The sequence below is a fragment of the Leishmania martiniquensis genome, chromosome 35, assembly GCF_017916325.1.
Source record: "Leishmania martiniquensis isolate LSCM1 chromosome 35, whole genome shotgun sequence".
Lineage (NCBI taxonomy): Eukaryota > Euglenozoa > Kinetoplastea > Trypanosomatida > Trypanosomatidae > Leishmania > Leishmania martiniquensis.
In genome coordinates this window covers 1617308-1630909 of record NC_090170.1, presented here as the reverse complement: position 1 = coordinate 1630909, position 13602 = coordinate 1617308, and the positions used below count along the sequence as shown (strand labels likewise).

The 13602-nt window shown below is 57.7% G+C and overlaps 5 protein-coding genes across 5 annotated transcripts; all 5 read right to left on the bottom strand.

Moving 5' to 3' along the window:
* Positions 1 to 1004: 1004 nt before the first annotated feature.
* LSCM1_01184 (uncharacterized protein) lies at positions 1005 to 1673 on the bottom strand (the record flags this gene model as incomplete). Its single annotated transcript, XM_067318809.1, has 1 exon — positions 1005 to 1673. The coding sequence occupies one exon, from the start codon at positions 1671 to 1673 to the stop codon at positions 1005 to 1007; it is 669 nt and encodes a 222-aa protein (XP_067174914.1).
* Positions 1674 to 2547: 874 nt separating this feature from the next.
* On the bottom strand, positions 2548 to 4326 carry LSCM1_01183 (uncharacterized protein; the record flags this gene model as incomplete). The annotated part of the gene is made up of 1 exon (XM_067318808.1): positions 2548 to 4326. The coding sequence occupies one exon, from the start codon at positions 4324 to 4326 to the stop codon at positions 2548 to 2550; it is 1779 nt and encodes a 592-aa protein (XP_067174913.1).
* An 875-nt stretch (positions 4327 to 5201) lies between these two features.
* LSCM1_01182 (uncharacterized protein) lies at positions 5202 to 6293 on the bottom strand (the record flags this gene model as incomplete). The annotated part of the gene is made up of 1 exon (XM_067318807.1): positions 5202 to 6293. The coding sequence occupies one exon, from the start codon at positions 6291 to 6293 to the stop codon at positions 5202 to 5204; it is 1092 nt and encodes a 363-aa protein (XP_067174912.1).
* A 972-nt stretch (positions 6294 to 7265) lies between these two features.
* Positions 7266 to 8744, bottom strand: LSCM1_01181 (uncharacterized protein; the record flags this gene model as incomplete). The annotated part of the gene is made up of 1 exon (XM_067318806.1): positions 7266 to 8744. The coding sequence occupies one exon, from the start codon at positions 8742 to 8744 to the stop codon at positions 7266 to 7268; it is 1479 nt and encodes a 492-aa protein (XP_067174911.1).
* A 1987-nt stretch (positions 8745 to 10731) lies between these two features.
* On the bottom strand, positions 10732 to 12690 carry LSCM1_01180 (uncharacterized protein; the record flags this gene model as incomplete). Its single annotated transcript, XM_067318805.1, has 1 exon — positions 10732 to 12690. The coding sequence occupies one exon, from the start codon at positions 12688 to 12690 to the stop codon at positions 10732 to 10734; it is 1959 nt and encodes a 652-aa protein (XP_067174910.1).
* Positions 12691 to 13602: the final 912 nt, after the last annotated feature.

Sequence of the window (13602 nt, the reverse complement as noted above, 5' to 3'; positions counted from 1 at the left end):
CTGAGGCCGATAGGGTTTTTTTGTATGTTCTTTTGTTTGATAATCGTCTCGTTGCTGCGGCGGCTTTGGCTTCGAACGCGCTGTGCGTCTATCGGTATTGGTGAGGGCGTTCAGCTGCGGAATTTGCTCGAGGTGTGTCGCAGGCCTGAGGTCTTGACGATTGCGCCTTGCGTGGAGGAGAGCGCGTTCAAGGCCAGAAGGGAGGGTCGAAAGTGTCGGTAGTGAGGCAGCGACCCGCTGAAAGAGGCGCCAAATCGTACGAATCGGAGAAAGGAAGACCAGACGAGGGGTCTATAGAAAACTGACGGAGCTGAAGCACACCCAGACACGCCGTAGCGGATGATTCGGGGTCAGAAGAGTGAGCAAACGCAAAGCTAAAGAGGTGTCGCCAAGTTGTGGGCAATCTCGCAACAGAAAAGGAAGGCCGAAGACTCGAGAGAGGGGGGAGGGGAGGTTAGGCCACAAAAAGGCCAAAGCAAAGGGCCGTGTCGGAGCCTTTCTGGCAGCGCTCCGTTCCAGGATCGAACACGGCAGGCTGTCACCTCGGAGGCAGCGGCACGTGCTACACCCTTCACGGCGAGGTACTCAGAAGAGCGACAGTGAAATCGCGACGCACCGCTCGAGTAGCACCACAAGCATTGCCTGCTTCGTCACGCACTCCCTCCCCAACGCGTAGAACAGCGTCGTATGGGCGCTGCTTCCGCGCATTTTTATTGATTGTGAACCCCATCTCACTGCCCAGTGCATGACCACCACCAAAGATTGTTCCTGTTGAGCTTCCACGTTTCTCTCCCTCTTTTTCCTTTTGCTCGATCGCATCTAAAGTCTCGCACGCACACACAGGCACGCACGTCGACGTACACGTGGCCGACAATCCTTCCAACTGCTCACAGCGTGGCCACCACGGTCGTTTCCGGCGAGTCGCATCGATCACAAAGAAAAAAAAACAGAAACCCGAAAACGCACAGCTTTCGGTCACCGCCATGAAGGGAGAAGAAGGGGTATCACCGCGCTTTTTTGCTCTCCCCCTTACCTGGGCTTTGCCGGCCGCGCTCCGCATCCTCCATCATGGCGTACACCACATATGAGCCCATCACAAGCATTGCTGCGAACACCGCCAGACCACCGCCACAGAACGTCGGGTCCGCACCAAGCCACGGTGCTATCACCTGCATGCCGATGAGAAGAGCGGCCACTGGCATCGTCAGCATGAGCACGCTGAACACAATGAACACGTAGGCAACCTGCTGATTCCCCCCTGAGAGCCTGTGCAGAAGCTCAGTGCATCGCTTCGCCTTTTCGCCAAGCGGCACCGCCGTAGCCCTAGTGAACTCCCCTTTGGCTTCGTGCGCGAAGCGTACGGTGTCACCGACGGAGAGCTCATCTCGAATGGCCGCGTCAGCAGCGCCATCGAGCGACGCGTAGAGAGTTTCATAGATGTGACGGCTCTCCTCGGCCTCGACATCTTTCAGGGGGCGCGTTTTGCGTGGCGCCGTGGCCCCCGCACATATTCCTGAGTCGCTAGCCGAGCCTGCCCTTGGCGATACTGTTGCCGTCATCGTCGGTGATGAGGAGGCGATGCAGGTGGCCTTGGGCGTTTCCGTTGACTGCGCCTGTGCGCAAGATGCCGATGCCGCCGTCAGTGCCTCCTCGTTCTTTGCCAGAGGTAGCATGGCCGTCGCTCTGAACGGCTCGGTCTACACCGTTTCAGGCCTGTCTCAGGGTGAAGATTAAGTTGCTGTGATGAGCCATGAGGAGAGAGGCCCGCGAGTGTGAAGGTGGGTGTGTTCATCCAACAAGAAGAAACAAGGCAGAAAGAGAAGTAAGTCATTGGCACGCACACCACGTACGCCATCACGGACAACGTCGCTGCGCGTCGAGAAGCTCGTGTGATGCGCGACGGCAGAGAAAAAAAAAAGAGTGAAATCGTGTGATTCCTCCGCCATCATACGTCAGTGAGTCCTCTCTGCGTCTGTGACGGCACTACACTTCCCACTTCCCCTTCTCCTCCTCTCAGACGCGGAGAGGCCTCGTTGGGTCGGGGCGTTGGCACACGGGTTTGCTATCGCACAAAGGCCATCACTTTCCTTGGCAGACCGGCAACCAGCATGGCATCGTCCCTAAATCGCATTCGGCAAAGTAAGCGGCTGTATGGGCCTCATCGAGTGCGTGGGGTCTCTCACCCTCGACACCCACGGCGCGTCACGAGACCCCACGCAACACGCAGATGCTCAGCGCACGAAGAAGCTCGAGAAAGGTTCGCACGCATGCCTTCGGTGGTTGCGCACGCGGCACCGCCGCCTCGGACAATACACAAGCGCACACGCAAACGCACGCACAACACGAATCGGCCCACATTCCGTGATAGCCCTTGCGGCTACTCCATAGTAGCGGCTAAAGACAGACGTGCCCCTTCGCGTGTCCGTGGATGGAGATACTACCCGGAAGAGGAGAGGGGCCCGGCAAAGCCAATGCACAGCTTCCATCGCTCCCACAAGCAGTAGATCGAGAAAAATGCACCCATCGCCTTCAAAAAAAAAGAGGGAGCTACACTTCCTCCAATAGCTCCGCCTCTGGAAGATCTACTAGCGTGCTTGCCAACGGGGTACAACTTTGAGGGCCGGTTGCGACAACCAAAATGGCGTTGCCCTTCACCCCACCCTCCACGGCTGTCACAAGTGCAGCACAGGAGAGAGGAACAGACGGCAACAATGCGGGAATCGAAAAGATCTGCTGCGGCATTCGATAGGGGCCGTCTTCAGGGAGGCAGAAAACGACGCGCACGGCGTGCAACGGCGTCTCGCCGACGTTCTGCAGCTGCACCTTCACCTTGAAGACCGGGCCAAGCCCCTGCACCACGGCGCTGAGTCGCAGCGACGACTCCGTCGCCCCTTCGTTTTCTTTCCTTACGCTGCCCAACTCGGAGGGGGCCGCGCCGCTAGAGATCATGCCCAGGTACGCCTTCGCCGTCGTGAGTCGTAGCTGTGAGAGGTCGTACTGGAAAAGCTGGTATATCTCGGCCCCGTACTTGCGCTCGCGCGCCGACTGTGCTGCAAAGACAGAGCTGAGTTGCGGAATAGGAATGGGGACGTCCTGCTGCGGTGGCGGACCGGTTTCAATTTTTTTGCGAGCAGACAAGTTTACACCTCGGTGGAGCAGCTCAACCACAAGGGAGCCGTTCTGTAGCACGAGCACAAGGGCGCCATCTGCTCGGCCGTAGCGACCAAACATCATCGCCGTTACAGTCCCATAGGCTAGACTCACGTGATGGAGCTGCGTGCCGACGTACACGCGAATCTCGCCGCTGCTGAGCGCCACGACGAGCCCACGCGCCTCTCCGCTGACAGCGTCTGTGATGGTGGACAAGCAACTGATAGAGCATGGCAAGAAGATGCTCTGCTGCTTCTTTCCCTTGAGATTGTAGTAGGACAGAGTGTTCGCCGTCGTGGCGACGGCGATGAGATTGTCGCACCTGGCAATGGCGCACGGCTGCGCGTCCGGCTGAATCACGGCGCTGTGCAGGTGGCCTTGCTTGATCGAGTACACCCGGCCGTCGCGGCACGAAACGATGATTCGATAGTCCACACCGTAGCACCCGGCCGCAATGAGAAACACAGGTGGGCTCGGCAGCACTACCTTCAGCGCGATATCAGTCGCGTTGCTCTTCAAGAGGTAGAGCAGCGCAGCCTCCGTGCCTATCACCAGCATACTCGTCCCTCCCTCCTCCAGCGAGTTCAGCGGGATGGATGTCAAGCAGCAGACGACGTCCGGTTGGCTGAGCGGTACAGATCGCACGCGAGCGATGAAATCGCCGCGCTCTTCCGGCGTCTCCAAGAGCAGAAACTCTAGCGTGCGCGAGGAGGTCTGCACGCCGCCGTCCAGCAGGCTTTCCAACCCCTTCACTGCCTCTTCCACGGTGAGGGCGTCCTCCGCAAGGCCCCGCCAGATGGCCAACTCTTTTGGGTCCAGAGAAATCGGTGGCACCATGAAGCGATAGAGTGGCTTGTTACCGCGGTACATGAAAATATAGGGCCCGGTGGAAACCGCGATGACCGGCTTGAAGGCTTCGCCATCGGCCATGTAAAAGGATGTGATCGCGGAGGGCACCCCGACGAGCGGCAGCTCATGCTGGAGAGAGGTACCGCCGTACACTTTGAGCCGTTTGCTGCCATCTGCCACGAGGAGCTGGTAGTCCCCGACCCCGTGTACATCAGCGGTTTCGATGCAGTTCGAAAAGGCGCGCAGGTTTGCGAGATGGTCTCGAAAGGCGTAGAGCCAGAACTTCTCCTTCGACTCCCCGCGGGTCCGCTCCCTGGAGGTGGACATGTGCGCAGCTCAGCTGGTTAGCTGTCCGGCGCACGTTTTCCTGCGGCACAGCATAAAAGCGGGAAAGAGGCAGTATCGGGATCGAGCCGCTCACGGTGAGCGCGCAGGGACGCTTTCGGATGTGTTTGCTCTCCCGCTTTGCCTGGCCAAGAGGGGAGTAGAAACGAGCAAACAAAAAAAAGAAGCGAACGAGAGAGAAGACGACTCTCGGGTGTGCGTGGGGGAGGGGGAAGGGGAGGTCCGCACTTGAGGCGATGGGGAGTCGGAGAGGGATAGGCCCACGTGCGCACCAGGAGGCGCCAACCGACTGGAGAAAAAAATGAGAAGACGGAGCGGGGGACGCTCAGAGGGAAAAGGGCAAGTGGGAAAGAGAAGATCGAAAGTGGGACAAAGAGAGGCACTGCTCGAGGAACAAAAGGCTTCCGCCCTCCCCACCCACATGCCCTCACGCACACGCACACACACGCAGCTATCTATTTATAGATAGATAGCTCCAAACAGAAGAGCTGATGAAGAGTGGAAAGTGATATCGCCCCTTGTGCATGCGTTTAGGCGTGCGCTTGTCTCTCGTCCATAGTCGAGGGTGAGCTTGTGACATTCGAGAAAAGGCCGCAAACAATCTCATACTTCACCTGATGCCAGGCAGCTATGCGGCAGAGTAGACATTGGTCGAGATGGCCGCGGCCTAGCATGACACCTTACCCGAACTTTACGGAACAGACACACATGGATTCACACGCGCGCAGACCCACACAAACGCGACGACACGCACGCCGCAGACACCGCCAAGAGCAGTCTTCACGGTGGAGCTCTGCATTCATCTTTTCGTCCTCAGCTTCGGTTTCTCCTCTTGGTACATGAGCGGTGAGCCTCGCTCAAGGAAGAGTGGGAGTGCAAATCAGCTTCTTCTGCAGCAGACCAAGCTCGTAGCAGCTCGCTTTCGACGACGGATTCGACGGATATGCGCTTGGCTGCGTCGCCACCGCCATCGCGCAGGCGCCATCATTGCCGGCGTCCTCGTAACCTTCGACAGCGACGTCGTAGTACACGCCCGCAATCTCCAGCAGCATCCGGCCGCTACGTAGCACCTTCAGCTCACCCACCTTACCTGGTGGGAGGTCGAAGAAAGAAAAGGGCGCGTTCTCATGAAAGCGAGGGAGCTGCATCCACACCAGCCCACCTGGTGCTGCAGTCGCGGATGGTGAACTAGCTTGCACGGGGTGCAGGCTCTCCTCGTAGAAGCGCCTGTTCGCCGCATAGGCGCGTTGCCGTTCCAACTCCACCTCGCGCAAAAAAGCAGTGCCATCCACGTCCATTGCTACCACAGTCGTCGACTCGGACGCGCCGCTTTTTGCGCCCTGGCCCGAAGAGAGGGCACCGCTTTCCTCTGCGGCGAGTCGAGACGGCAGAGAAGCGTCGAGCGGAAGTGGGGCGTACAGCCCTGAGTGCATGGGATCACTGCTGCGCGATGCGCTCGGTAGTACGATCATGTTCATAGAGTTTTTCGGAAGCGGCGGCGCGGTCTCGGGGTAGAGAGAGATGTCGACATGCCTACGTGAGGCCTCCTCCAGGGCAGCGTGGGCACTCAAATTATGGCTGCGACCCTTGGGCCGCAGGAGGGAAGGTACAGCGGCTCCCCGAGAGCCATCCTCGGCGCTCATGAAATTTGCGCGGCGCTGCTGCCGCTCTCCCTCGCACGCAGCGGATGACGATACGGTGGCGCAGCCTCCCCGGCCATCACCACTGCCGTGTACAGACGACGACGAGGCCGGTGCCAGCCCCTCGCCTACCCCTGCGAGACATCCAGATGATGATGCCTGCCCCTCGATGTAGAGTCCCTGCAGGCGAGCAAGCTGCACCAGGCTCAGATCATCGGTGGCCTGTGTAGGAAGCGAGCGCGCTGTCGCGTCGTCTCCGCGAAGCACAAGCTTCGGCTTGAATTTGAGGTTTGGCGCTTTCGGCGGCATGTGCAGATCTCAGCTCACGAGCTGGCATGCAACATACAATGAAGACGACAGTACGCGCTGGGTAAGATGCAGATCGTGTCGGTTTAGTTTTTTATCGGTGCGTGCGTGCGTGTGTGTGTGTGTGTGTGTGACTGCGGCTGCCTTGTATGCTGACGCAAACGGCCCCTTCCCTCAGTACGAGGGTGTTTGGGAGGGAGGGAGGGGAGGCATTGGTTTGATGGGAATGAGAAGGACAGGAAAGGTAGTAGCGCGCCACCAGACGAATGCGAGTGTAAAAAAAAAACACAGACGCGAATGATCGGAAGCGCCAAGCACCGCGGCAGAGAAAGAGGGGAAAGCAAAAAGTCACCGAGAGAGGCTGCAAGGCGTATCCGGCGCACTTTTTTTTGGAAGAAGATCGACCGCGACACTGTGGAGGAGGTGAAACGAGGGCCTCTCCGCAATGCGGGCGCACAGGCTTCCATGATTCGTCCACGTGTGGGGCAGTACACCCAAAAGCGCTCCCCCCTCCTCTCCCCTTCCCTCCGCCCCGGGTCGCTCGCGCCTTCTCGCTCGACCATCATCTCTCACACCCTTTCGTGATTGGCAAATGCGCCGCCACGCGCGCGTTGTTGTTCATGTCTTTCTCTTTATCGTTTCTGAAGGCACACGGAACGGTCACGCTATGCGGCAGCGCAAAACGTTTACCGTGCGTGTGCGTATGTGTGGGTGTGGGTGTGGGTGTATCGAGCGAGCGGGTGTGGGCGAGTTGGCGTCGTCTCAAAGGCGTACGAGAGGAGGCCTGGCCATGTAGAGAAGCAGAAGTACATCACTTCTGAAAAGTGAGAGTGAGAGAGGAAATCGCCTCCCCAATCTGTTCGTTGGTCATGCGCAAGCACATTTCTCTGCCTGCTGTTTTGCTTGCGCTGACTCGAAACGAGCGCCGCAGATGCGTCCGCAAACACTTTCGGCGCCATCCCTGTGCCCAGGCAACTACAAACTCATGTCACCATCGAAGGAGCTGAAGCCAGAAAAGAGAAAGAGTGGGTAGAAGGGCTTAAAGCGAATGTTGTTGCACCAGTTCCACGCGCTGGTGAGGCGGCCATCAATACAGCTGCCCGCGTCGTCCATATTGTCTCCACCGCTGCCGTCGAAACCATGACGGAAGAAGTCGCGCAAAATGGCGCGCTTTGCGTGCTCACCACCGCCCCATACCTCGCGCAGGTAGGCTGCGTACTCGGCGTGTCGCTCCAGATGGTCGATGTGGTCCAGAGTGCGGAGAATGGGGATAATAATGCGGGAAACTTGGCCGTACTTGTCGATGAAGTGAAACGCGTTGGGCACCTGGTCGTCACCGAGGTGAATCCGCTCTGACCCGACCCACTCACCCAGCTCTTCTTTGGTCTCCTGCAGCACCTGTTGAATGGCCTTGAAAAGCTTTGGTGCCTTCTGCACCCGCTGCAGCCCCTGCCCCGTCATCCGCAGCTCATACTTCTCGTTCGGGTTCAGCATATCCTCTTCGGCAATGGACCACAGTACGTACATTCTCCGGCACATGTTCTTCCACAATGAAAGACTCTGCAGAACAAAAATGTACTGCATCCTGTGATTGTGCGTCAGGCGACTTCCGTCGGCGCCCTCATCTATCGCCAAGCTTGTCAGCTCTGTGCACGAGCTTGGCGTGAAATTCTGCTTCAGCAGCTTCAGCAGCTGCTCGGACGCCTCGACATTGTCATTAGAAAAGCAGTTCGCATCGTTGAGGCTTCGAACCACCACCTCCACCGTGTCCTCGTGTAGGCGGTGCTCGCTGGCGTACTGCCTCACCAACCTCCCCACAACCACATCCTTGCCACGCAGGCACCGGTTCAGAATGCTGCGGTCCTTCATGACGGGCACCGGCGTGATGCAGAGAGGCAGACGTGCGTCGTGCAAAATGTCCTGTATGTTCTGCGCCTCACAGTACCGCCCCACCGTCACCAACTCTTTCACGACATCGAAGCCAAGCGCCTCGCGCGCCAAGTCGCTCTGAGCTGCGTCTTGAATCATGTAAAGAAACTTGACGTAGTCGGTGCGTAGCAGGTCAGGGTTCATCATCTTGTAACGCCGGCACATCTCAATCGCACTACGGATCTCTTCCTTGTAAGGCGTGAACTCGTGTTCGCGCATGAAGAGTCCAGCTTTGCGCATGTCGAGCCCGACAATGAGCCCTGTCAGTGCGTTTGTCAGCTCCTTCACGATGAGCAGTTCGCGGTTCTTCAGCTTCAACGCAGAAACGGAGTCGACCTTGTCCGTGTAGGAGGAGGCGAGGATGACGCCCCTCATGAGGCGCTGGATCTTCCGCTCCTTCGGACTCAAACGCAGCGGAATGTGTTCGGCATTGGCGATGGGGGCGTCGAGCAGGACGTATTCCTCTCGAAACTCATACGTCTCCTCTGCACTACGCCTGCAGCGCCCCATGACGAGCGAGCCCATCCAACCCTGGAGCAGCTCACTAAACCACGACGTTGTGGCGGCTACGAAGGGAGCGAGAGGGAGAGGTGACAGATGATGATGGGGGGGGGGGCAAAAAAGACTAGAGGATAAACCGTAACGCCGGACGTGAACGAAACGACTCCAGGAAGAAGAAATATCGATTGATAGATCGTTGGTTGATAGATAATGGCAGCACCCTAACCGCGATGACCAAGAACAAACAACAAGTGAAGAATCGGCCCGTTGCCGCCCGCCTTCACCGATGTGCACAACTCCCACGTGGGCAGGTGTGTCGAGACGGGGAGGGAAATCCAGCGAAAAGGAGTCAGCAGACGCACCGGCACAGGGGGAGGAGGGAGGTGGAGAAAACCGCAAAGATGAGGAAAAGGGCGAGGTGGTAGAAAAAAAAATGATGTGGGGTGAGAATGGCCTCCCAAGGAGAGAGCACAAACGCAGGGTGCTATAGAGGAAAGCGGCCTGATGGTAGGAAACCGCCTATCAGAGCGATAGAGCTTCACGCCTCTGCCTTCCACTTTTTTTTTCACACCGATAACCGGTGTTTGTGTGTGGAGTGGGGAGGTGGGGTAGGTGGGGGGGGTTGTCTGTGCATATATATATATATATATACTTATATATAATATCTGCTATTAGGATACCGACAGCGGTGTTCTTGGCAGCAGCCTTCCTACGTCTGAAGAGCGGAAAGGCTGTCCTGAAATCTAAGCGAACCTCTCTCCTTCGATGGCACAAAACGCGAGAGAGAGAAAGGCGGGAAGCTGAGAGGACTCCTCATCCACCGCGTTTCGACGCGGCACCCGCGTAACGGCGAAGTGTATCGGATGTTGGTCGAGTCGCAGGCAGGGCGTATACCTCAGCCAAGGAGAAATTGTTTATGGGAAGCGAGGCGGAGAGTAAACGTCTCGGGCACATCATACGAAGAGGGAAAAATGCATCACATGCACACACACACACATACAAACGTACACACGTACATACGCGCCGAAAAAAAACGTCGAGGAAGACTTGCTCGTTACCATCGCGAGCATCGAAGCCAAGTATGCATGGGAGACAGGAAGGGAGGAAACGCCACCCCGCGCTGTACGTTGAGGATAAGAATGGGTGAAGTACCGCATCCTCTGAGAAAAGAGTGTGTGCATAGTGACACACACACACACCGGCTGCTACGAGGAGTGACACCACCGATTCATTGGAGCATCACTGAGAAAATCGCTCTTCCACTAGCAGCTTCCGTCTTCTTTATTTTTCTTGTTTATCATCTCGAGCTGTTTGTTAGGTGCATTGCTGCCGAGATCCCGTAGGCCCTCCTGCCCTTTGTGGGTGCCGTGGCGCAAGCGAATGTGGAGCCCGTTGCTGAAGGTTTACCCAGTCGGAGGCAAAGGGCTGCGTTTTTTTTTCCCACTGAACTCCGGCCATCTCGACCTTCAGCTCTCGCAGCGACGCTGTCTATAAAATCACCACCACCACCTCACGCGTCTTTGCACACGTCTTCGTGCACTGGCGCTCATGCGCGTGAGTACGGGAGAGAGGGAAAGAGGAAAGGATTCATGGCAGAGGTAAGGGGCGGGGAGAGGAGGCGTTCCGGCAGTCGCCAAGAAACGTCGTCACGCAAACGCCGAGACGACGAGAGAGAGGAAAACGTGAGCAAAGAAGAGAAAAAAAAAAACAACGAAAACGCGCGTGTAGTTGCCGGCGTACATACCGCCTGGAGTGACACACCTCTCGCAAGTAAGCCGAACAGGCTCTGGACAGTCAGCGACGCTCCACGGCATCAAGCGAAACCGTCGAGAAGCGGGCCGATGACGTCTGTGAGATGAGAAAAAGATGAGGGTGCGAGCCGGAAAGAAGCGAAGATGGGGAGAAGCGAGCTTGTTAGAGCACCGGAGAGAGTACTACCGTACGGCGCCTGCTCGGGAGCATCGGTTCAACTCGTTCGCTTGCTCGCCCACCGAGTATGTCTGTGCGTTTCTCACGGCCGGTCGAGAAGGCGTGTGACGAGGCCGCCTGCGACGGTTTCGCCATCCTGCTGAAGAACAAACCGCCCCAGAGCGCGGCACTCGGTTGCCGGCTCGAGGGCAACAGGGGATTCGCTGCGAAAAAGTATCAGTGCCTGCGTGGCTGGCGGCACGCACTTGACCATTCCTTTCGACCAATTCCCTGTCTTGTGGTCCATTTTGGAGATAAGCGCGACGACGTCTACCCGCGCCGTCAGGGCGTGCACGACAATGGTGAAACTCGCACCCGGCAAAATAGACTTGGTGAGGGTTCGAAAGGTCTGTATTTGCGCCTCGAAGTCGGTCGAGCTGCGGATCAACGAAGCTGGTTCGCAACCGACACAGCCCGGGTACAGTCCCGTCACGGATGAGTTAGTGCTCACCTCCACCGTCTCGCCAGCAAAGGCGACGAGTACGGAGCCTGAAACCGTGGGCTTCTGAATCGACTTGATCGTGATCCGCACATCGCTCGGCACAAACTGAACCGTGTCTCCTGTAAAGAGCCTCCCGCTCTCGACCTTGGAATAAAGGGTGGTGCCCTGCACGTCTTGCAGACTCAGACGGAGCGGGCCGCTCACCAGGCGGCTCTCCAGCGGGCACTTGTCAATCATCTCAATGAGGCTGAGGCCGTGGTACCATGGCGTCTCCTTGGCGTCCCGCTGGGTAATGTTGACGCCTGTCATGCCACTGATGGGGCAGAAGCCAATGACGGCCTCTTGCGGGATGCGCGTCTGCTTCAGCAGCAGCTGCAGCTCCCGGACTACGTACTCGTAGCGTTCCTGTGAGTAGTCGACCGAGTCCATCTTATTGACCGCTACAACTATCGACCCAACACCGAGCGTTTTCAAGACCATCAGGTGCGACTTGGTGCCGTGTTGCAGTCCCGTCTCGAACTCGGAGGTGGCTGCCGTCACGACGAGCACGGCGGCGTCGGCCTGTGTGGCACTGCTAATCATGCTGAGAACAAAGTCCTTGTGCCCTGGGGCGTCGAGGACATGCACTCGACGGTGCGAGGTTTCGAAGCAGAAAGAGCCAGAGTCGATCGTAACGCCGCGGCGTCGCTCCTCCTCGCACTGGTCCAGCAGCCATGCGTACTTGAAGGACTCCTTGTGCTGCGCGCGCTCTGCCCTTTCGTTCTTGTCCACATCTTGGCTGCCAACGCGGCCCAAAAGCAGGAGGAGGTGGCCCAGCGTGGTACTCTTGCCGGCATCGACGTGGCCGGCGATTACAATGGTGCAGTCGGGCTTCTCCTTGTCTGGCTCCATTTCCAGCATTTGCCTTGTGCGTCGCTGCGAGGCTCCCTTCGAGCCACGCGAGGTACCTGTGGTGCGGACGGAGCTCGCGCTCGGCGCGACAGAGTTTTCCTCGGGGTCGCTCGCTCCGTCGCCCTCCTCTCCGGGCGATTCAACCCCTGGCGCAGTGGAGGAACGCTGCGCCGGTCCAGATGCGGCAGCGATCCTCAGCACGCCCCCGCCGCGCTTAGCGCGCTCTTCCTCTCTCTTTGCCTTGAGCTGCAGTAAGGCAGGTCCAAGATTGTAGTTGCTCGCTCGAAGTGCCGTGACCGCCTCCGCCTCCGTGAGCGGCAGCATCGTCGGCGCATTCACTTTCCATGACGCATGCATCTGCGGCAGTAGCGAGTCAAGCAGTTCGTAGTCGCTGTCCGCCTGGGGCGAAATCGATGTGTAAGGGTTGACGGGAAGGGCCGGCGCGATGGGTACTGACGCCTTCTCTAGGTCTTTCGTCATTGACGCCGGTGCAGGGGGCGCCGCACTTGCTGTGGCTTCGTATGCCGCCTTCCCATACCCCCCCTTCTCTTCGTAGCCTTCGTAGTCCTCTTCGTACTCTTCTTCGTAGTCGTAGCTGTCATCGTCGTAGTACTCGTCATCCTCAAACCCACCTGCAATCCCGGCGTAAAACCTGTTGTGCCGATTCATTTCGGCGCGCGTGAGGTGTCTCAGTGCGTGCGTGTCAGAGAGGCTGAGTTGAGGGGTGGCGACGTCCTCGTTTGTGGGTCTGTGCTCTTGCCGAATACAGAGAAAGAGGGAGATCGGCACTTCTCTTTTGAGGGTTAGCTTCCCATAAAAATATATACCACTGTGAAAAAGTTGTGGCACGCCGTTTCATCAGCCGGCGCAGCTGAGCCCGTGAAGTCAGCGGCGCACTGAAAGAGGAGCGGCTAAAGAGTTGCTTTGGTGAGATGTACGAAAATGTATATAGATGTGTGTGTGTGTGTGACCGCCACAGAGGAAAGTGAGCAAGCGAAAAAAAAGCGTCGTCTTACGAGAGGGGCTCATAACATTTTGTGTCCGAAGTTGTACGAGGAGGGAGAGACTAAACGCTTCGATGCCGAGACGATGGAAGAGCTGCTACGAGCGTGCGAACACACTTACCGACTCTAATGCCCTACTGCTCCGCTGGTGAATAGTCCCTCCGCTGTTTCTTCGACACCCCTCCCTTCCGTCTGGGGCAGCACAGAAAACGAAATGTAGACGAATGCCGGCTGAGACGTATCCGCGCATGCGACTGCGCCGCTCGACGGAAAGTGATTGGTTTCCTCTGAGTGCGATGTGTAAACAGAAAACAAAGAGGCAGTCGATTGGACCTCTATATAGGGCGCAGAAGAAGGCGCATGTGCCCGTTTCCCATCATGTACAAAGTGTGTGGGTGCGCGTGTGAGATGTACACCGGCGTTTCGGAGGCGAATGAAGCGATTGCGCCGCGCCGGCGTGGAAGAGACACAGAAACGGCAAGATTACAAGAGCTCGATATAAAGAAAAGAAGAGCTAGCCATTGGGTGCCTGGAGCACACACAGGCACACGTACCCCTCTGGAGCATCACGTTTCGC